Source organism: Equus asinus, chromosome 23, assembly GCF_041296235.1.
Source record: "Equus asinus isolate D_3611 breed Donkey chromosome 23, EquAss-T2T_v2, whole genome shotgun sequence".
Classification (NCBI taxonomy): domain Eukaryota; kingdom Metazoa; phylum Chordata; class Mammalia; order Perissodactyla; family Equidae; genus Equus; species Equus asinus.
The window spans coordinates 31,451,937-31,476,118 of NC_091812.1; the positions used below are offsets into that span (position 1 = coordinate 31,451,937).

Consider the following 24,182-nt stretch of genomic DNA (forward strand, 5'->3'; position numbering starts at 1 on the left):
TAAATCTGGTTTAAAGCTTAACAACCTCATGCTTAGTAAATTAAATATTACTTAATACACTGTTCTTTATGCTTTCTCTATGCAGGGATTTCTATCTTTTAAAAAAAGCAACTAATTAATTTTAAGTATTCAATTTTACCACCGCATGGAAAGCCTGAGAGAACAGCCAGGTACATTTCAGGGCAACCTGACCGATTAATCGCATTTCTTTTAGAATCAATTATGCCATGTTAAATGGTCTACAGTACACAAACAACATTAAATGAAGATTTTATGTGCATTTATGTTGACTTCTTCCTTGTTTTATCTGGGCAGTAATTTTGTAGGGAACATGAAGATTTTGTACAAGTTTCTACATGGTGGGTTTTCTTCCCCATATAAATTATAATAAATAATCTACCCACAAGAGATTGCATAATTGTCCTGGACATCCCAAAATCTATCCCTGAGCTTAAAACAACCACCACAACAACCTAACCTCCATAGAGTCTCTTTTACCCCCATTACTACCGAATCATTATCATGAGATTTCACTGTATTCACAGCATGCCATCGCATCATGCCAGGACGTGTTTATCATACTGAAGGGCGTGTTGTGATTATACAAATTAATCCGGAATACATAATTTGCCAAGCCTGATTTATTTTTCGTAGTTCTGCCAAGAGGAAAGTGTTCATGAATTGAGAGAAGTGTGTGCACTTCTTTTTCTGAGCCTGTTAATTGATCCATTGAAATAACAAAACCCTCTCATGTCTTCATCTGTTTATGTGCTTCCGTCAAGCTTTTCGAAGTGCTTTCCACACGCAAAGCCATCCTTGGGTTTGTCCCCAAGCTCAGGTGAGGATGGAACCAACTTTTGCAGAAAGAGAAAGAAAAACAAAACACCAGAGCTGTTCAGTCTCTCAAGCACTCAAGGAAGCAAGTTTAGAACTGATAAAAACAAGAGTAAAACTCTTCCTTCGGTTATTAATTTATGGGTTGTGGCTTTACTCACAGCTGTAAAACAAAAGTCTGATTTGGAGACTGTCCAAGATTAAAGGGACAGAAATTAATTTTACAGGGAAGCTGCAAGTTTCAATTCTCAAGCAAGTGTCTGAGACCCTCTTGTCATCTGACTAAATGACCACTTTCTAGGCCTTTATTTCTCTTACAGTAGATTTTACTGCTCTGACTTTGATCCTTCCTTCTACAGACAGGAAATATCTTAAGAAATATTTGCGTGAGTCCCTATTGACAATTGATGAGGGCCCAAGTGGCCTGCAAAACTCTGTGTCATCTGGTCATATTTTCTTGATCACTTTTTGTGTTGGGTCAAAAATGTTTTATTTTTTTTCTGAGTTACCACTGAAAAATTTCCCAACGAAGTTTTCGCCATAGAGAATGCTTTTTTAGTGAGCTATTTCTCTTCCCACCTCAAAATATAGACTCAACTAATATAGAAGCATGGAGAACTCAAGAAGTATGACAAATCTAATGTAATTTTACAAAGATGGTGTGGGCTGGCTTGATGGTAAAAGGGGATGAGTCTGAATTAGTGAAAACAATTAATTACACTTTAAAATAGGCTTTAAATGCAGAAAGTATTTCCCTTATCCCATTTTATAACAAAATTAAAACAAAAAACAAAAATATCCTGCTCCTGTTGGTAACAACTATTGTGGGTCCTGTTCTTTTAACTGAGCGGCGTCTTCAATGGAATCTGAAAACACCCTACAATGGGCCCTGTTTCACTACTGGCAGATATTTATCCTGTGTCTAAATCTTATTTTATTTAAGTCCTGAATTTAGTACCATGCAATAATTTGCACGCCCATTAATTAGCTATTACAGAACTCTGTTTCCACAATGTGCAAATTAGGCGCTCCTTATTGCTAGATTACGTACATGAAAATTCTCTTCTGGGTATTTTGACTAAGTTGTTCTTTAGGAGAAAAAAAAGGTGCTTAGTAAATTGCTCAGAACATTAAGGGTGAATTTATAGATCAAATCTGCTACTGTCTTATGCTTCGTGTTTCAAATAAAAAATAATGAACATAGTGCTGAAAAAAATCAGATTTAATCCTTACAGAATATTTTTATGTATAGAGAGATCCTTAATATCACTTGATTTAGACGCTAAAAAATAAATTGATAAAAATACGTTTTAAACTAGTTTTATTTCAGGAGGGTGGAGGGAAGGGTGAAACAAGTGAAGGGGATTAAGAGGTATAAACTTCCAGACACACAATAAATGTCATGGGGACGTGATGCACAGCATAGGGATTATAGTCAACAACATTGTAATAACTTTGTATGATGACAGATGGTTACTAGACTTATCAGGGTGATCCCTCTGTAATGTATATAAATGTCAAATCACTACGTTGTACACCTGAAACGAATATAATATTGTATGTCAACTATACCTCAGTAGAGAATAAAGTTTTATTCCTGTTCAGTCTGTATTCATTTAAAAAATAATAACTACAATATCGTGAGTAGTCATTGTGTCCCAGGTGCTATCTTAAGTGCTGGCTAAGTATTATTTCATTTAATCCTCATGACTCTGAGGCAGGCACTCATGTCATGCCCAAATCACTGAATGGAGGCATGGAGACTTCAAGTATACAGCTCAAAAGACACTGGAAACTGCTTCCACACTGCAGGTGATGACCCATTAGAGGTTCAAGAAACCAATTTTGGAAATCATTATCAACATAAAAAAAATTAAACAGAATAAGATAGAATAGAACAGAACATAATAGAAGAAAATAGCTCCAGGCATCACAGACAGGGAAAGTATCATTTTGCGAGACTCATGTTTAAATACACATGCACATATGTGTATGTTGTGGGGGAGGCGAAATCCTCTCTTCTTCTTTTGGTTCTTACAGTGGTTGAACAATTAAAATAACATAAGGCGGGTTAACGGGAGCAAATCAAATTTAACACGTATGCATGGGGAATTCACATAAGCATGAAAAATTCTAAGGACAGGCAAAATGAGATATATATGTCATTCTGGACTAAAGAGAAGGAGGCAGGGGTCTGGGACTTCAAAGGGAAAGGAGGCAATTTACAGGAAGATGAAAAGAGTTAATGTTTGGTAAACAAGTGTTTGTTGGGCCATCTAGAGACAATGGGACACAGAGAGGACTTTGATCAAATGCACCTTGCTAGGTTCCTCTCTGTCTACCACACCGAGTTCATATCACACTATAGTTGTCTATGATGATAGCTCCTTCCTGGAACAGGTCCTCTATCTAAATTCTTTTTAGGCGATTAGGGGGAGAGATCAAAGTTTCTCCCTCAGTCTTTTGTTTATTAAAAACAATCAGCCTAAAATAACCCTCAAACCAAGGAGACACATTTTGAGGTGGCAAATTTTGCTGCCCTACAGTGTGAACTAATTCTTGATGTTAAAGTATGTTTCTCACTCTGGGTTGTGGCTTATAAAATATGAGATATTAACTATGCTGAAATCAAAAGCAGTAGTAATCTGATTCCAAAGGGCTGAACATTATAGGTTAATTTTTAAAAGCTATTTATGGTGCCTATCATAGGATGGAAGATACATGTTGCCCCACAGCTAAATATCCTATTCTGTTTTTTAAAATTCATGTTAAAAAGAAAGAAACATTGTAAGATTAATCCCCTTTCTATCAGACTGAGGGAACTCACAACAAAAACATAATGTAAACACAAAATCTCATTTATTTTTGTCAGAAGCACAAAGGAGCTCACTCAGCACATGAAGAATAAGCAAATCATACAATATTGAGAAAAAATGTCCCCATGAATACATACATGTATATTCTTAAGAGTAGCGATCAGGAGTTTAACGATAATGTAAGGTGGTTTTCTATAAAAAATGCTTTCTGGCAGGCTTTTGAGTGGGAAATGGACAGGCAAATCAATGGCACATAATCTATTACTCAGGTCATTGAACCCCATGGACTTGGAAGGCCTCGGAATTTACATTTTGTTTCATCATTGGCCTGTTCAACTTTTACATTTCATTAAATTTGGACCAGATTTGCAAACTAACTCAATTCTTGATCTGTCACACTCAGGACTGTGGGAGGCAAAGGGAGAAGAGGGCTGGATGTAAAATATGCATGGGGACCAATGGTAGGGTTTTCTAATAGTGTCCATTCATTTGTGCATTTCTTTCATGCTTTTCTTTCAGAGACATTAAAAAGTGTCAGGGTCCAAAGTTATACCTAAAGTTGGCTAGGTAGATCAGAAATTGCAAATGTCTTCTTTAAGCCTTCAAAAAAATTCACAATCCATGCAATTTGAAAATTATTTCAAGACATTGCCCAAGACACATTTCTTAGTCCAGCTTTTAATAACTCAGAACACTCTTTTTAAACTTGTGACTGCTTCCAGCATCATCAGAAAACGCACACAATGAAAAGATGTCCAGTGGGCTATGGAAGCATCCAGTTCTGGATATCTTCTGTGCATAGCACAAGGTAGAATTGACACAACACGCTTCCAGCTTGCCTTTAAAGCTTTCCATATGTCTGGTTCTGAGGTGAAAAGATTAAAAATAGCAAGAGTCTGGAAGGGTGTGAAGACTCAAAATACATTGTTGGATCTCACACCACTGCTGGATCTCACACCACCTCCATTATCTCTGAGGAGACATAATGCTGCCCACAGGGATATTCAAGGGCACACTTCAAAACCAGCTAAGCGTAATGGAGTGTCTTCCCATCTCTTTCCTTCCTGTCCCATGCTGAATTCTCACAGAAGTAAAAAAGAAATTCAATGGGGTTCAATGCTCACAATGTTAACTTAGAAAGACCTCCTCCTGGCATGAAGGGAGCTTGTTCCAAGATATTCTCTTGGATTCTAAAACCTTTGACAATTAAAACCTTTGAGAAGAAGCTTGGAGAATAAACAAGGGAGCAGAGTCTCCTTGGTCTCAGTTTACCATGACCAGGACAACCTCTCAGGTCCTAATCCCACATTTCATTCCCTTTTGAAAAGTAAATTCACCTTAGCTGATAAGCCTGCTTTTGTGTTCTGGTTGTGAAAAGATGTTTTTTAAAGTATGATAGTTAATACTATTGAATACGGTTTTACCTGCCAAAATGTATCCCATTAAAAATACCATGAAACCTGAGGCAAATAGCGCAGGGTGGGGTGAAGGTGCTGATAAGTTTTAATACTTTCTTTCCTGTCAGAGAGCAAAATATCCAAATATAAAGTGACAAATGGGATTGGCTTGGAATACTGCCTCTCCACCATTCAGAAAGTCAACCTACAGTAGGCAAAGGCAACATTTCAAAGTGCAGAACATCTGGCCACATGTGTGGCACATCCCTGTAGTACAGCAAGAAGCAGATCAACATTCAGGAACACTGCACTCAGAGAAATAAAACATAAAAGTTATCAGGGGTGCAGGGAGAACAAAGTACATGTAAACATTTCAATGAATTCTATTTGCACTGGAAAAGGTATTCAACTCTTAACATATTTCCAGGGCTATATTTAACGCTTGACAGATTGGTTGTATATGGCCATTCTTCCTGCTTCTGATGCTACATTTATGTATATTTACTGCATATCAATCCTAAATCTATATGAAAACTGATGTTCAACGTAAAATGTACACCCTTAAGGAAGAGAAGTGTAGGAGCTTGCCAAGGGTGGGGCAGCTGCTGCCTAGTAGTGGATCTTGCACATTTCATCCAAATTCTTAAGCCCGCTCGTGTGGGTTAGACAGCAGGTAACCAGGTCCTTCGGGAGGGATCGGGAGACAAAGAGAAAACGTCTCCCAGTGCTCTAGAGAAATGGACAGAAATTTGTGGGGGGATCTTTGACATGGTGCAGGAATTAGAAATTCTGGAAATACAGAGGCTGAGACTGGAAATTGGATTTACTGAGTTACTTCATATCCCACAATGCAAACTCTGTTTTTTTTCAAAAAATAAGATAAAAATGTGTTCTATCTTTAAGTGTAGCAAATCTAAACAAGCAAATCTAAAAGTGTTTCCACCAGGAAAAAAAAAAAACTGGACATACTTCTGAATTGGCATGACTACATGAGATTAAAATTTATAATACAAGAGGGGGAATCTTTTTCTTAGTTCTGTAGATATGGATTAGCTATATTACATAAAGTTCTCTACTGTAACATAATAATAATGAGTCACAACTAAGCCCTAGGTATGAGTGTTAAGATACATTAAGAAAATCTACTCCTTTTCCTTGTTGGTTTATAGTATTTGGAATTAAATGAGAAAAATATAGTATTTAAATAACATTCACATCAATACTTCTTAAGGATTTATCATAAAGTCATAATTTGCTTTTTAATTCTAGGTTATGGTTATAGTTAGGACGCATAAAAATACTCTGCTTTGTTTAATGTTCCTAGATGTCTAGTACAGATTAAGTCCTAGTAACATAAAGTGGGACATCTATATATTTTTCATTATCCTAAAATTCTAATGTCCTGAAAATTATTAGGAATTAGAAAGATAATAGGATAAAATTGAAAAATAGAGTACTCACAATATGTAGGGTTTAAAGATTTTTTTTAAAGATTCTTTTTTATTTTTCCTTTTTCTCCCCAAAGTCCCCCAGTACATAGTTGTGTAGTTTTAGATGTGGTCCTTCTAGTTGTGGCATGTGGATGCCACCTCAGCATGGCCTGATGAGTGGTGCCATGTCCGCACCCAGGATCTGAACCAGCAAAACCCTGGGCCGAGGAAGTGGAGCGAGCAAACTTAACCACTCGCCACGGGGCCGGCCCCAGGGTTTAAAGATTTTTAACATTTCTTTAAGAGGATTTGTCCTTCATTTTAAAGTTCTAAGAGATTGATATCTGAGTATGAAATTTCCAGCAACTATGGCGTAGTTCTCGGGGAGAATAGGTCATTGCAATGAGACCCTTCCTTTTGGTATTGGCAGCTTTTGGATGCTCAGCACTTGCCCCAATTTATGAAGGCTCCAGTCTACACAGCAGTAGATTATGGAATTTGTTTCTCTTCTAATAAAATTGAAGCAATAACAGCATCACACAATTATACATTAAGGTGACTTTAAAGTACACAGAAATATAACTATTTATGCCATGTAGTTATGAGAATAATGTTCCTAAGAAACTTTAAATCTTGAATACTCAACTTCTGTCAAACACTTTGAAGCACAGAACTATATTAAGAAAGCACGTGGCATTCAATTTCTGACATTTCATCCCCGAAGAAGGCAAAGCACAACAATAACACATCTCTGAAATGCAAATTCCATTAAATGCAAATTTCCAGAAGACAAGGTCAATCGGGAAACACGTTTTAAAATTCAACAAGTTCTCTTTTTAAATTAGTATGCTCAGTATATAATTTTCAAACATAATCTGAAGTGATTTTCCAGTGTTTGTTCATAGTCTAATGTTTTCTCCTTCATTAAAATATATTCACTGGTTCATTTTCTGTTTTCTGATTTTCATGTTTATTGGCTTAAAATATCTAACTTTATAGAAATATCTTTCCTCTCCACATTTCCACATATGAAGTCAATCTTACTTAAATCTCATAATAAGGATATCATCAGGAATAACATTCCCTTATGTTTGAGCTTAAAGTAAATCTGAAGAGCTCAAAAGAGAGAAATTTTGAACCCTCCCAAGCACAGAGTTGAGAATTAGCACAACTTCCTTCAAACGATTTGTCAAGTCAATACTGTAACTGGATACAGGAAGAGAGAGTCAGCCCAAGAACAAGGTACTATTCGTTGACTTTCTAACTCCGCCTGGGCACAAACAGACGCAGAACGACGTTGTCCCAGGAGAACTGGTAGACGCTGAGGGTCTCACACTGAGCTTGAAAAGGGAACCACCTGCTTTCCGCCCACATAAACCTCCTCAATATTTCGGTCATCTCCTGAAAAAGGAAATCAAGGAATCATTTATAAAGTGCTTTTGTGTCAATATGTATTTTATTTGCCACTGGGAGCGATTTAAAAACAAAAACTACTTCTAAGAGAGAAAATACAAAAAGCTCTCTCTTCTCTTTCAGATTGCTTATAATCTAGACAGGGAGAAATGAGCAACAGACGATGTTCCACCTAATCTGAGGATTAGGGTCGGAATTCTGCACCTAAGGCAGAAATCACATAAAGGTGAACGGACCCCCTGTTGCTGTCCTTCCAGCCGACGTGCACGGTTTGCATTTCCAGCCCCCATAGTAAAGGAAATACTTATCTTTACACCTAGAATCACACTCAGCATGGTGAGATGAGGGCCTGCTAGAACTGAGCTCAAGAAATACCAGGTGTCTCTCCCATCTCAAGTTCACTTAGGACTCGGAGTTCACTCAACTGCAGTGAGAGGCAAGGTAGAACCTTCTGGACTATTTATTTCTCTCTCTCAGTGAACTGAATTGAATGTACGTTAAAAAATGTGTGTGGTGAGACTCCCCCACATACTTATCACAAATACAACGTGGTAGGGCAGAGTGGAAGGTACAGAATGAGAGAAAGCGGAAAGGACACAATGACGTCTTTCTTTTGGTCTACCGTTCCTCAGTTTAGGATTTACGTTGTAGAGGAGCATGCGCATTTCAAATAGTGCCTTTATTGTGCCATAAACGGGCTTGATGCCGGGGAATGTTAAAAAAAAAAAAAAAAAATGAATCAAAGCAAACGATCACACATAGGGTTTAACATATGGTACAATAAATACAGAGAACCATACCCAAGAAAGAGATAAAGAAAGATTTTATTTAGCATTGACACGTGTGTCTACCCACCTAGATAGAGGAACTTCTGGATAACGGCCTAAAATGCAAAATAAAGGTCACAATAAGAAAGAATATTTTGTGCATTTAGAAAAGTAAATTCACAGCCAATAGTGGTTGGCAAAGCCCAGAAATATAAATTTACTTCTCAATGGCAAAATTTACTTCTATTTATGAAAAAGAAATGGTCTTTTGCTTAAAAAAAAGAAACTACTGGCTATTAACAAATGTTTATCCATTACCTGAAAGTTCTTGGTATATAACCTTGAATTCTTCAGAGGGAAAGTGTTACATAAATTAAAGAAACTGATTTAATAAAATAATTCAAATCTTTCAAAATATTTATATTTCTTATAAGAAAAATGACTGGATGAATGGGACACAGCCCTATTCCCACAAATTTATGTTAAAGAAGGAGTAAAATAAATAACATGAAAATAACAAATGGTACCAAGTTCAAATAATCCAGCATCTTTCTTCTAAAGACCTTAATATGTTATATTTAGTATCACATTATCTCATAAGTGGATCGATCTATAAATGGTAATAGTTTTTTAAGAAAAATTCAATATCTTATAAAAAATTGTTATTAAAGTAAGAAGCACCAGTTTATTTTATACAGAAAACATTCTATAATAAGGGAAACAAAGGAATAAATCTCATTTTCTTATAATTAAGAAAATCAATGTAGCATTATGGTCAAGAGCTCCACTCTGGAAGTCAGAAAGTCCTGGACTGGAATCCAGACTCTGTCTACTAATTACTAATTACTAGCCATGAGTCCTTAGGTAGATCATTTAATCTCCCTGAAGCCTCACTGCCCCGTAAGTTACATAGCAATATTAACAGCACCTACCTCTCGTAAGAGTTCTGATGATTAAACAAAAATGATGCATGAAAGTACTTAATTCCAGGCCACCTAGCACATAGTAAGTATGTTCAATAAGTGCTAACTATATTATGGCTTCTTTTAGCTAAATACATTCAAACATACAAATATAATCAAAATACAAATACTTTGTTAATACCATTATTGTTAACATTGTTGCATGGGATTGTAATAATTTAAAAGGATCTAGCTTCCCTTTTAAAGATTCTCCTGCATTCCATTAAAACGTTTCAGCCTTTATTTTTTTTCTACAGGGAAGCTATGATGACCACTTCATGAAATAAATGCCTTTGATTACCTTTCTTTTACTTACCTCAGAAATATCACCAACAAAATCCCCACAAAACAGGTCAATGGGGGAGTCAGATGCTTTGGGGTTGATCAAGAGGGCATCAAATTCCTTGCCCACCTCAAAGTTTCCAATCTCTTTATCCAGCCCCAGGGCTGCAGGGTGGAATAAATTAATCAACAGTCAGTATTTCAAGCCATCAGACTGTGCAAATGTCCCAGTTTGCAAGCATGGAATCTGCAACATGTTACTACAAAAAAATTAGTATCTCAATAGTGAAGCAGAAAAGCTCTCTCAATGCAATAGGTCACAAGACTTGGACTTACAGAAGGCAGAGCACACAGGGAAAGCAAAATCTGAGAATGAAAACAGTTCCCTTCATCACCATGATCCTGATTCTGAGGGTGCCTCTATTTCAGCTCTATCAGTCCAGCTAGTCCAAGATTTTCATTCATCTCTCTAAGAAACACGACGACTGACATAATATCTTTCTTCTTTTTCCCTCCTAAGCACCCCCCACAACATCCCAACTCCTTTTCCTTACCTTTTTGTTCTTTTTGTTCTATGAACTAGCTGACAAGATCTATTTTCTTGGCAGTGAAATGAACCACGAATAAATAAAAAATTATTATCCTTTTGCATATTTGCCAATGCAGGCATATCCATCAGAAGTTCCTTAGTTTAAATCTTTTGAACAGAAAAAATTAACTTCTGAAAGTAAATAATCCTTTTAGCTCAAGAGTCCGAATGCTTTTGAAAGCGGACCAATTTCTTTGTAACCTCATAGATTTTCTGGTTGCCGGAGAAGAATGATTTTCTAAAATAGGGCATAGGTCAATAATGACTGCTGGCTCGATCCACCTCATAGCTAGAATTCATGTTCCATGAACATTAGATGCTGAGGAAGAACATCTCTCATTTTTACGACTTAGTTTCAGAAGATGGGGAAGTTGGCTTCCCTAGTCAGTAAAGATGCTGAATTCAAAGCTTCTTAAAACCTGTAATCCGAGTCACTGAGGGGACACTGAGGTACCAAATGGAAGCATGCATTAAAGGAAGGTCAACTGGAATGCAACATTATTTATTTGAATTTTTACATGTGTTTGCGGTAGTCTGTCACGGTCAGGCTATAGCCCGATGTGAAAATATTGGATCATATATCCCTGTTAGACAATATCTGGTACATTATATTTCTACATATGAACATACAGAAGTCTTTTGGCAATTCTCTAAGCACTGACATAGAAATCCCACTTGTTCTTAAAAGGCTATTTAAAGGGCAATTCTTTTATGCTCAGAAAAGAAAAAGGCTAAAGAATTCTTAGAGCAAGACAGGAGCGCAAAAATAATTAGAAATGTTAAAAGCAGTTAGGTGAGTTCTATTAATTGCATGGGGAAGGACTAAATGCAATAGAAAATCACTGGAAATTCTCTCCTCCTTCACCAATTACACTTTACTTCTTTAGCCCCTGACAAAGAACATGACAAATATGAGTTTTTAATGACTGTATTCAACATAAAATTGTTGTGTGCTTAATAGGCCAGAAAACCAGGTTCATTCACCAGTCTTTGAATGATATACATAAACCGGGCTATTTTTTAAAACCTGGAGAGTTCAGGCATGAATGAAACAGAAAAGACACAATTGCTTTCAGTGAATTTGTAAATTGATCTCAGTTCAGATTATTGCAAGGAGGCCTAGCTGAGCTGCTAAGTGACTCAAATGCAGTTCAGGAAATGTAGCGTTGCTGCCTTTGGAGCAAAGGCCTCCGGGAAGGTGATTTACACACATCTTGCTCTTGAGAGCAATGGAAAGGCCGTGGCAAGCTGGGAAGATGCCCCACTTTATACAGAAAGCCACTCATCTCATTTCACTCAGACTCTCGTAGAGACACAAGCTAAGGAGAAGAAATTCCATAACAGTAAACCCAGCAGCCCAGAAAATAGATTAGAAAGCCATTACAGCAATGATTTGGTAAGCAACCCATGCCGGCTTGATCAGACACAGGATCCTGATGAAGCAACTCACAGAGAGCCTAAAATAAAAAAAGCATTATTTAAATAGAACTCGTTTGCACCATGGAAATAAGATGGCAGGTCAACGACTCCAACTTAGATACACAAGTACACTGGGGTTGGGGTGGGGAACGTGACACTCATCAAAAGAATGGGTGATTTACAACTTGTAACTTCAGAAAATGAAATCTTAAGACTTAGGGAAACTGAAAGAGCATGACCTCTACTTGTTTTCCCTGAAATATTCTTTATGGCATTCATCATAGCCCAGAATATTCTGAGAAGAGCCAGCAAGTTTCTCTTCCCAGGATACTCTTGGCCTGCATCACCTTCTGTTTCTGAGACCCAGGGTATCTATCATAAATCTCTATCTCTATGTTTTATTGCTCACTAGCTATCTAAGGTTGCATGCTGTGTTCACTATCATCCATCCAGATTATGGTATAATACTAAAGTGACTGAAAGCAATACAATTACCATTTTCTATTTTTTACATAAAAATACAGTGACGTGAGAACTGGAAAAAGCTGATGAACAATGTTTTCATATCAACCAACTATATTTTTATATCTTTCTCCTTTTAATGAGGCTTGGGTAATTAGCATACTTAATTATGTAAACAAAATTCATAGTCTAATCTGAGATTTATACAGGAAGGTATCACAGGGGAAGGATAAGAGCCTGCATTCTGGCATTAGATTTTCTGGATTCAAATCATGGCACTATATAGCTTGACAGTTGTGTAAGCCTTGTTGAGGTACCTTGTTGGTAAAATGGAGTTAATAACAGTGGTTGTAAGGATTAAATAACAATATACTTAAAGCATGTTGCATAGTGCCTATCACATGGTAAGACCTCAGTAAGTCTTGGCTATTATTTTTACTACTCTTATTATTATCACTCAGGCCAATAGAGAGCATGTCATTTGACTCAATGGAAAAACTGATTATTTTAAAGAACACACATGCACGTGGTCAATGGAAATATCCACTAAAACAATAATATATGGGGCTGGTCCGGTGGTGTAGCAGTTAAGTTCGCACGTTCTGCTTCGGCAGCCTGGGGTTCGCCGGTTCGGATCCCCGGTGCGGACATGGCACCGCTTGGCAAGCCATGCTGTGGTAAGCATCCCACGTATAAAGTAGGGAAAGATGGGCACGGATGTTAGCTCAGGGCCAGTCTTCCTCAGCAAAAAGAGGAGGATTGGCAGTGGATGTTAACTTAGGGCTAATCTTCCTCAAAAAAAAAAATTAAAATGATAATTGTGTATGTATTATCTCTTCTGCCAAAGACAGGGAACTTGCCGAAAGAATGATGCGTCCACCACATGCTTGAGCATGTACTTTACATGCGAAATTTGGGGTATGCTATGTCATGGATATTGGGTGCCTGATGATGCCATAACATGTGCCTTCATACGGTATCCAAGGACTCAGATTGGCATGGTTGTAACACTGTTCGAGAGAGAAATAAAATGGTCATTACCTTGGCTGCCTCCAAGAGTAGCAAGTCTGAAAACCTCCTTGAGGGTGAGGCTTTTTGCACTTACGTTGCTGATTAAAAGGATATTGGAAACCATCACTGCTCTTCTGATTGCATCAAGCATGGAAGATGAATAACCCCCAGCCACATCTACGGTAGATAAAACAAAGCCAAAAGAGGAACCTTACGAGAGAAATGGAATATTAGGTAGACAAGGTTGGGCTTTTCGTTTGTTTTCAGTGATAGATGTTCAGTCCTTAATATATTTTTTTAAAGAAGATCTTATTTATAAACACAGAATAGATAACAGACTAACATTTAAAGGAATTTAAAACTTAAAATCAATTTAAGTTAGTATCAGTTAGTATCAAATGTACACCTGTATTAATTTCCTAAGGCTGCTGCAGCAAATTACCACATATTTGGGGATTTAAAACAGCAGAAATTTATTCTTCCACAGTTTTGGAGGGCAGAAGTCTTACATCAAAGTGTTGGCAAGGCCGCTAATCCCTGCAAAGGCCCTGGGGAAGAATCTTTCCTTGCTTCTTCCAGCTTCTAGTGGCTCCTGGTGTGCCTTGGCTTGTGGCTGCATAGCTCCAATATCTGCGTCCATTGTCAAATGACCTTCTTCCCTATGTGCCTTTATGAGTTTCTCATTTTTTGTCTCTTATAAGGACATTCATCATCAGATTTAGGGCTCACCCTAATTCAGAATGATTTTGTCTTGAGATCCTTACCTTAATTACATCTGCAAAGATCTTTATTTCAAATAAGGTCCCATTTAAAACTTCCAGGTAGACATCTTTTTGGGCGGGGGCGAGGAGAGGGCACAGTTCAACCCAATACAAAGCCTGGATGGTTCACAAAGTTAAGAGAAGAAACTTACCTCTGAATATTCCCTAAACTCTCACAGAAATTGGTCAAATATGCCTTCATAGTTATAAAGATAATTTAGATAACAGAACATGAGACTTAAAAGAAATTCACAGTTCTATGCTCTAAAAACTTGTCCTAAATCTATTCTAATTCAGATGAGAACTTTGGGAATTAAAAAGCCACTTCTTTATGATAATTTTTAGGAAAAGCTTTTAGAGTGAATTTATGTATTCTGGAAAACTAGTGTAATAAATGAGCAATGCTGATGTAGACAACTTTATATGTTGCTTGGCATAATTAGATGAGGATTAAGATTTTCAGTGACTTAAATAAAGTCCCTAATCATAATTATATTGGAATGCTACCTTTGGCAAGAACACATGTGGGAGTTATTAAATGAGTTTGTATAAATAAATGTCAAGTGAGTTAGCATGTTTTATTAGAGGAAAAGTACATCTATAGCTTAAAATACACTTTGTTGTTTGTTATTCCTTCTGTCATTTCAAGATAGACATATATAATTCTTAGTGCCTATATATATTGCCAAGTTTAAAAGTAATAACCTATTAAGTACTAATTCTAGATTGCAGTTCGATTTTATGTTCAACCGTCTGCCATGTCCTTAGATAAACTTGTATGGAATTTTTTTAGAAAATACTTTTCTTTAGCCAGAATAGTATTGCCAAAGGATCATCCACTTCCTTGACAAGTTTTAATTACATCTACTTAAGCTATTAGTCCATTTTAGTAACCATCCATTCAACCTTCATTTTACCATGGCATCAAACTAAGATCAAAATAAATAAGATTTGGGAATAATGCACATTAGCTTTGAAATACTTTGTCTACTGATTCTTTCTTTATTGCTAGAAAAAAGAAAATGTTAAATGTAAAGGCAGAATAAAAATGCTATCACTGTGTAATATGGAAACATGTAAAGATGGAATATATATTTCAAAATATGTGTATAAAGACTGGAAGGAAACATGGAGAAAACAAGAGCAAAGCCATTAGGATGGTGTGAATATGGACAATTTAAAAGCCTGCAGTTATAAAAGCGGGTACAGAAAGTAGTCTTTTCCTCAATATCTAATCAAAACTGTCCTTACAGAAAGGATAAAGATAGGTTAGGGGAAACATTATGCAATTTATTGAGAAAATCTCGAGAGCTGTCTTTTTATGTTGCTGACTTATAGGATGATTTAATGATCCTATATTCTCCTGGTTGTTATGTTAATGAAGTAACTTCCAATAAAGGAACAAGACCTGTGGATCAAAGAATGAACTGTGGAGCACACAAACCATGGTATTTAATGAGCACCATTTGTGTAAGAGTCAAGCTTTTCCTCCATGGATTTCTATTGCGAGAGGAACTTCCAGATCCCCCCCTGCCTGGTGAACTCAGGGCCTTCCTCCTCCCTCTGCAACACATTTAATGCAGGTGGAATCCTTACTTTGTCATATAGCAAGAGGCAGTGTGATGGGGTGGAAAGAGAAATAATGAGCCTTCACTTTTTACTGACCTGGTTTTAACCTGAGATCTGGAACTTCTTTGCTTTGTTGACCTTTGGTCATTTACTTAGTACCTGTGAACCTCAATTTTCTCAGAAAATAGAAATAACATCACCTGTCTTAACAGTTGCTGATAAAATCCAATTAAATAACACAAGTGCCGGGGAATGAGGACCAAAGGGTGGAACTTGCATAAGGGAATGGTAAAGGGAGGAAAGTGGATGCATTTTCTCAGAAAATCTATTCCCAACCCCTGCCACTCTACCATCTTGATAAAGAATGGTACCATCACTTGCTTGCCACAGTCAATCAAAGGACTCTATTATTTACAAGAAGACTCTGAAGAAACCACACAAGAGAAAAAACTTGAGCCAGAGGCAATGGAAAGATAAAAGGAAATGATTTTACATATGTGTGTCCATTTCTTATGCATTCTTTCATCTATCGACAACCATTTACTGAGCATCTTCTATGTGCTTGATTTATTTAAGCACTCATAAATAAAACTTATGAGCTCCACGTGAGCTAAATATCTAGTGGAGGAGAAAGAAACAAATATTAACTATAAATTGTGTTCAGTTCGTATAGAGAAAATGGAGGTGGAAAGGCCATTTGGACAGGATGTCCAGAGAAGATTTCTTTAAGGCGATGACATTTAAACTAAGACAGGAATGAGAATTCAGCCATGTAAGGAGAGGCATAAAGGGCACTCCAGGCAGAGCAACAGAATACACAAAGATCTTTTGGAAGATGGGAATGTGATTCATAGAGGAGATTAAAAGACGGCCAGCGTAGGGAGAAGAGAGTAGTGTGAGACGAGGCTGGGAGGTAGACGGGTATCAAACCGTGCAGAGCTTTGAGGGCCTTGTAATGACCTCTGCATATTCAAAATCCCACCGAAGGGTGGTAGGCGGGAAAGGTTGAAACGGTCAGATCTTCACTGTGATTCTTCTGAAAAGAGAAGACTGTGGATTGGAAGAGTCCAAGATGGATATGAGCCTGATTAGAAAGCTAGTGCAGGAGTTCAGGCAAGACAATGATGGCAGCTTGGATCAAGTGGTGGTGGTTGATATGGGAAAAGAGGATGGATTCAAGATATATTCAGGATTCATGAGGTTGGACATTGTACTGGCTTAGACATGGGGGAGAAGGTGAGGGAAAAGAAGGTCCCAAAGACAAGGATCGCATTTCAACTTTGAGAAACTGAAAACCGTGGAAAGAAGAGCCATTTAAGAGAACGAGGCTTAAATGTGTTTTGGGATATAAGCAAGTTTGGGGGTTCTATGAGGAGGGGTCAAAAAGGAAGGAGAAAGAAAGCAATTGAAAATGAAGGTTTGGAATTCAAAGGAAGAGTCTGGGCTGGATACAAAAACCTGTGAGTCATCTGCAGATGTGTAATCATGTGAAGCCAAGGTTGTGGATGATGTCTCCTAAGAAGAAAGTGGAAAGTGAAAAGAGGAGAGAGGCTAGGACTGAGCCTGAACAAAGCTTTTGAATGTCCAGGGAAAGGAGAAAGGACCCCAGAGAAGAGAAAGAAGGGCTGACAAGACAGGCAGAAGGAAATCTAGAACAGTGTTGTTTCGCTGTATCCAAGAAAAGATTGTGTGGACAAAGGAAAGAGTGGTCAATTATGGCAAATACTACTCATAAGTGCAGTGCGTTAAGGGCAGAATGGTGGCCTTTGGGGTTGGCGGCAAAAGAGACCACAATGGTAAAAGCCCAGGGGAGAAAGGACAAGGATAGTTACCATGGAGGGTGGGGCGGGAGCCAGACTGAAGGGGTGGAGGAATGGAAAGTGGTGGCAGTGGGGTTCCCACTCTGAAGAAGTTTTGCTGTGAAGTGTAGCAGAGAGATGGGGCAAGAGTCAGAGACGGGTGTCTGACTAAGAGGGAAGTTTCATATCTTTGCTGAAAAGATCAGAAGATACTAGAGAATGTTTCTGTGCTGATAGGAATGATCCAGTGGGGAGGAGATAATGATGATGCAAGAGAGTCAGTGGCCAAAGGAATTGCTGAGATACTGAGAGAGGGAGAGAATACAGAACACACTGCACGGTATTTTGATTTTTGCCTTTGATTGGAGAAGAGAATTTTTGTTTTTTAGCTGTAGCGGGAAAAAGAAAACACACAAGCAGATGCAGGAAGGTGTGTAAATGTGTAAATTTGCTGGGGGGAAGGTGAGGGAAGGGTTTCTGATTGTTTCTATTTTCTAAATGACTTATGAGACAAGGCCATCAGCGGGAAGTGAGGAGACGATGAGTTGGAGTAGAAAGTTTAGAAAGAAATGAGAAAAGGCTGTCTTGGAACATGGGGACGTGTGCCCATTAGAGAAACGTAATTGTCTATTTGGGTAGTGCTGAGGGCCATTTGGGATTTGAGAGCAAAATTTGAAATGAAACCTCACTAGAGAATTTTTTTCCAGCAACTTCCAGCTGCTCAGCTGTAGACACTGAGAAGGGGAATAGTTGAAATAACCAAGGGTTGGGTTTTTGCAAAGTGAATACAAAGAAAACAAGAAGAACATGAGACATGAGGACATTCCCAAGGGAACGATTATAGTGATGTACTCTGGCATCCCAGATGGGTAAATGAGAAAGAGAATAATGGAATTTGAGGAGGCACGGCATCGCTGGACTGGAGGCTACAAGTTGATCAAAGAGCTGTTGCTTTGGGAGTGATGGAACAAGTAAGTTAGAAGGATAAGAAATTGTCACTAGAACGTGGGACACTGGCTCCATGTATGTTGTTTGTTTTAATGAATTCATAGGTCTTGTTGATGTAAACTTGTTCCATATTTTCATCTTTTCCTTCAGATCACTGTTTTTTGGCTATTTGCTATGTCCCTTTTTTCTGAGACAAGAGATTTTATATACTTATAATTTTGCTCCCACTTGCCAAATACATCTTCATCCTCTCTACCTTACACATAAACCACAACTTCTTGGTTTCTAGTAACAAAATCAGAAAACAGAAGAAGTTTTAGTACTTGGAAAGTTCTTTTGCAGAGCATATATTATTTTAAAAATGTATGATAAAATATTGAAGACGTTCAAATGATATAAAGAATATGTAACACCGAAACTCAAAGCCCAATCCTCAGTTTAAAAAATAAATATCCTGTATTCAGGTCAAAGGAACTTCTTCCCAACCAGACGGAAACATCTTCTTGACATATGTTCTCATTGGTGGTTTTTTTTTTTTAATGTTTATATGTTTGTTGTTAGGACTTTTTTTCGTTTTCTTCATAATTCAAATATTTTGCCACAATATGTTTAGTTAGGATTCAGTCTTGAACGGGGTAAGTCCTTTCAATATGATACACAATTCTTTCTTAAGCTCAGAAAAGCTCTGATTTCAAAGCTCTGATTATTGCTTCTGTTCCATTTGTTCTGGAACCTTGGTCAGGAAAATCCCATGTGTTGGCGCTATGCTTTCTGCCCCTCATGTGGATCCTTCTCAAACACTCACTGTGATCTTTGGTTAACCTTGTTCTCTGCATCTCTGATTTAATTTTCTGCAACAATAATTCTACTTGTCACAGCTTCCCACATGGTTTGTTTGTTGTTTTTTAATTGAGGTATAATTAGGATATCATAAAATGCACGGAACTCAGGTGTCCAGTTTGATGAATGCTAACAATTGTATATAGCCATTTAACTAGCTTTCAAAAAAAGATATCAAATCTTTCCATCACTCTAGAAAGTTCTCTCACACCCCTTTCCAGTCAATTCCCCTCCTCACCCTTTGGCAACCATTTTCTGACTTCTGTCACTGTAAGATACTCTGTTGTCCCTGGATTTCATACATGTGGAATCACACAGTGCGTGCTCTTTTGTGTCTGGCTTTTTTCGCTTAACAAAATATTTTTGAGATTTACTCATGTTTTGCAACATCAGTGGTTTGTTCCTTTTTTTTAATGCTGAGTAGTACTCCACTGAATATGCCACAACTTGCTTATCCATCCTCCTTTTGGCAGGTGTTTGGATTGTTTCCACTTTTGGGCTATTATGAATAAAGCTGCTGTAAGCATTCTTGTACAGCTCCTTTTGCAAACGTATGTGTTTATTTCTCTAGGGCAAATACCCCAAAGTGCAATTACTGGGCCATATATAGCTATATGTTTAACTTTATAAGAAATCGCCCAACAGTTCTCCAGAGTGTCTGTACCACTGACCCTCCCTCCAGCAGTGTATGAGCATTTACAGGCTTCTTATTCTATTTGTTTTTCCAGTTTTCTTCTTTCATTTTTAACACTTCCTTTTCCATCACAACTTGTGGTCTTTTCATAGTGCCATGTCTTCTTGTACTCCAAAGATGATGGCAATTTTCTGAAATTTTCTTCTGGATCCTGAAGTAGATCATTTTCAGAGATATGCTCATCCTCCTATTCTTTTTGATACTGCTTTCTCTTGTTTTGCAATATTTTCATTAAGCTTCATGTAAGTTTCTCCTTTCTAATACCTAAGTAAGGATCTGCCTCCACTTGTTAGAGACAGGGTGAACGAACTGCTCTTGGACCTCCTTTCTGTCCATAGCATGAGGTTAAACAATCTCCTAAAGTCTACAGGGGAAGGGCAAGTTGACATATGAAAGTCAGGTTTAAGAAATAGTGGAGCATAGGGTAACAACTGCAAGAGAGACTATGTAAAATGCAATAAATAGTATTCTCCAAATTAGTAAGCGAATGCATCATATTTAATCAAACATTTGGTCAATACACCAATGTTGCTCTTTCCTTTTTAAGCCAATCTTTATTAACTAGTGCAATGTGCCAGGTATATGCTAACCACTTCGCATGCATTCTTTTCATTGAAGCCTCAAAACAAGCTTGTAAGATAGACATTGTTATAATTATTATTGTTATTGTTATAAAAATTAGGAAATGAAGCCTTAGAAAATTAATGTAATTTTCTCAAGGTCTTACAGCTAATATGTGACAGAGCTTTCCCTAAATGTTTTAGGCCATCACTATATAACCGGAAGTCAAGAACTGAAAGTCATGTGATAAATTTAAATCATGGAGACCAAAATTCTAGAAAATTTGAAGGTAATACCTACCTGATTTTTGCATGTCTGCTAAATTTTTCATTAATTAACTACAGCGTGTAACAAAAACTCTTGGCCCTTTTTTCCTTATCCATTAAAGCTCTTCTGTGAAGTATGATAACTGGTTTCCTGCCTTAATACCTGTGACTATCCCCAAGCATTACACGATCTCAATGATTCAAGGCCTAAACTAGAATTTAAAAAAAACGTAATTCCTTTGATTCATGTAAAATTGGGGAAAGCCTAATCTAGCACACCTCTTTATAAATAAATCATTTTGTATTACTGTATGTCTTACCAATATAGCTTGGTATAAAGTTAACTGAGACAAGTTATCGCAGAAAATGATGAAAACCATCATTGTCAATATGCAAACATCTTGATAATCTTAAACAGGAAGACAAATGCACCCTGCTGTCCTGTACCCGTTTTGTAAAAATTTTTAGTTCATTCACACACAGCAATAAAGGAAAGTGCACAGTGGATATGCCTAGACATTTGGGCCTGGCGCACACTTTCAGAGTGAGCAGCACTACCACACACAGGACAAACAATTAACACGTACTGTGAAAAAAAGGAGACATCACTAATTTATCAGCCACCTAGAATGTCCTTCACCTAGCAAACACTAGACTGCCCGCGGGGATTGGAATCTCATTTTGTTAAACACTGCTTAAAAGCAAAGGAAGTTCTTAACTTATCTCAGAGTTCTCAGTGCTGGCACAGATTAAACCTGTGCTCACTAGGCAAGGTCAAGTAATTTTCTTTGAGACGGTATTTGTGATGACACAGTTATTGAAAACTGGAAATGTACAAATCTAAACCATTAAAACCTAGCCAGAAGGACAAAACAAAAGGGGAAAAAAATCAAGGACTTTTTAAAAAGAATCTCTAAAACCCTTGAGAAGGACTTATCCTTTATAGCCTACTCTCTCAACAGTATGGATAATGGCTTTCGAGAGATTAGTGTCACCAAAACTTCTCCCTTTGCATACATCTTCTTGCTGCTCTAACTTCACTATCTTATTAGCTCAAGCTATTACTACCAGATAATAAAACTGTCTTTTTTAACAGAGAACTGTTACTGAAAATTAGTCATATTAGCAAGTTATGCACTTAATCAACCACTTTGCCACGGCTCTAAATGGCAGACTACTAACCTGTACCCAGCCCTATTTTCACGTCATGTTCCAGGACTTGCAACACATTGAGAAAGCCACTGAGGATCCTGTAGAGACAGGAGAGAGTCAGAACAAGGAGACCCAGGTGGTTCCAGTAAGAGAAGGACACCAACAATAATGATGGCGATATCACTGGAAATTGTGTTTCCCATCACATCAGCTCTAACGCTGACCAAACACATTAGTCAATATATGAATAGTCCACCCCAACTTGCCTCTAAGGAGGAGGAGCTCTGTTCTGGATCAACTAGCCCCAGAAATGAGAGATCCTTTCTGTATCTAATTCTGGAGCATGGATTCTTAACCTAGCATCCATGGATCAACATCTTGTTAACTATGAATTCTCTTGAATTACATGCAATATTTTTCTATTTATGGGCTTTTTTCTGAAGATACAGACCATAACTTTCATCTGGTTCACTTATGGATCTATAACCTCTCAAAATGTTGAGAACTAGTTACAAAGAAAGCTTTTGCATTCTGGAGAATTACAATAGGACAAGGTCCCTCCTATGTGAACTGGCACACTGTCAGATCCAGCAGTATGACATATACTACGGGTGTTGGCTTCTGCACCATTTCTAGTAGTTTGCACAACACAAAGTAATGGGAAGTCGGGTCCCTCTCCCTGGAACTGCTGGTTGGCACATGCACCCTTTCAGCCGTTAGCTGCAAATTCTGAATGCTATTGGTTTTGAACTCTTTCCGTTATATTTCCTATTGTCCTATTTTGCACAAACTCAGAAATTTTAAGAGTTGTGGTGCCCTTTAATATGCATACTCTGCAAAAAATGTCCTCTTTTCAGTGCTTTCTTTCTCCCCACTACAGCACAAGTAAGCGTTAGTCTATCTAGTTCCTGTCCCAATCAAGCATAACTATAGAAGAGAGATACTGGAGGAATGGCTGAGAAAGCAAAGGTATTTGGCTGCTAATTTGCAACCCAAATGTTCATAATCTACCAATCAGTTATTGCCTACTTACGATAAGTTAGAATTGGGACAATGTGCAATGGATGCTCCTCGTTCTCTGAATACGTCCAGTTCTTCTGCAGAAAGGTAGCAGCCATGCGCCATCACTGTCTGGAAAGAAGAGTGTAAGAGTGTCCTATGTGGAGTTTACCCCTTAAAAATGCTGCAGTTCGTCCTTACTTATAGGTACAGATAAAAGCTGTGACTTGTCTATTAGCATCTTCACAAGAACATTTATGATTACCTGTATGTATAAAATCACTGCGTACAAATTACACCTGAAAAGAAGCCTGAAAAAACATTAGATCACAAAAGACTTGCAAAATTCTGGATCTTACATTCTGTTTTTTGAATCTATGAAATAATGAGGGTTGGTCCAGGTGGTCTATTGCACAGGGTATCCATCCAGTTTGAAGATACTATGATTCCTTCATCTCCACTTTAGAAAATAACCAAGTTACTCTCTTTTGTAAGTCTACGTGGTGAGCAACTGGTGGAGCTGTGCTTGTTCCAATTCTAATCAGAATTTTCCAGAAGTAAACTTTCCTTCCTCAGTACCTAGAAGCTATGGGAGTGATCTGCAAAGAGCTGTTCTTTATTTCTGCTCCTGGTTAAATATAGACACCAATGATCTTGACACATATAACCAATTCAACTTTATTTATTTTATCACCTATATTCACATTTTCATAAAAATTAGGAAATGTAATATCTTATAAGCCTTAATTCAGAAGGCAAAATTGGTCCAAGAAGGCAGGCACTGCGAACATAAAAATTTCTCTTCATTTTTAGTCTTAACATTTGTGGGTTTTCCTGAATAAGACTTTACTCTTTCAAAATTCTTTTTTCGCTCAGTGCAAAACCTGTAGCTAAATAGCTTTGCCCTTTAGGAGGCATGGTTCAGTGACCACAGAATTATTATTAAAATAAAATTTTCCCAAGCTCTGTGCAAATAAAATTAGCATGCAAATTGAAAGTTAATTTATTAATCGTATGGAAATATATGTAAAGGAGGATGAAAATTACGGTGTAGCATTTACAAGATTTTTGCAGAGTATTAACCTTTCAAATTAGTCATAGTCACATCTCCATTTATATAGTCCCTAAGAATTTATTTGCTACAGTAGTTAAACTTTCAATGCAGTTTGTACATTTCATTGAAGGCCAAGGACAAGAGTTATATTGGAATG

The 24,182-nt window shown here is 37.4% G+C and overlaps 1 protein-coding gene across 1 annotated transcript in view; it reads right to left on the reverse strand.

The window, feature by feature from the left end:
- Positions 1–3,671: 3,671 nt before the first annotated feature.
- The window catches only part of GDA (guanine deaminase), an 86,635-nt gene continuing 66,124 nt past the window's right edge, over positions 3,672–24,182 (reverse strand). The window contains exons 9-14 of the mRNA XM_070495683.1: positions 23,006–23,103; positions 22,003–22,070; positions 13,413–13,559; positions 9,936–10,066; positions 8,746–8,773; positions 3,672–7,878 (exon numbers count right to left, since the gene is read on the reverse strand). Of these exons, the coding sequence (XP_070351784.1) occupies positions 7,808–7,878; positions 8,746–8,773; positions 9,936–10,066; positions 13,413–13,559; positions 22,003–22,070; positions 23,006–23,103 (543 nt within the window). The 3' untranslated portion in view covers positions 3,672–7,807. The remainder of the gene's footprint in view (positions 7,879–8,745; positions 8,774–9,935; positions 10,067–13,412; positions 13,560–22,002; positions 22,071–23,005; positions 23,104–24,182) is intronic.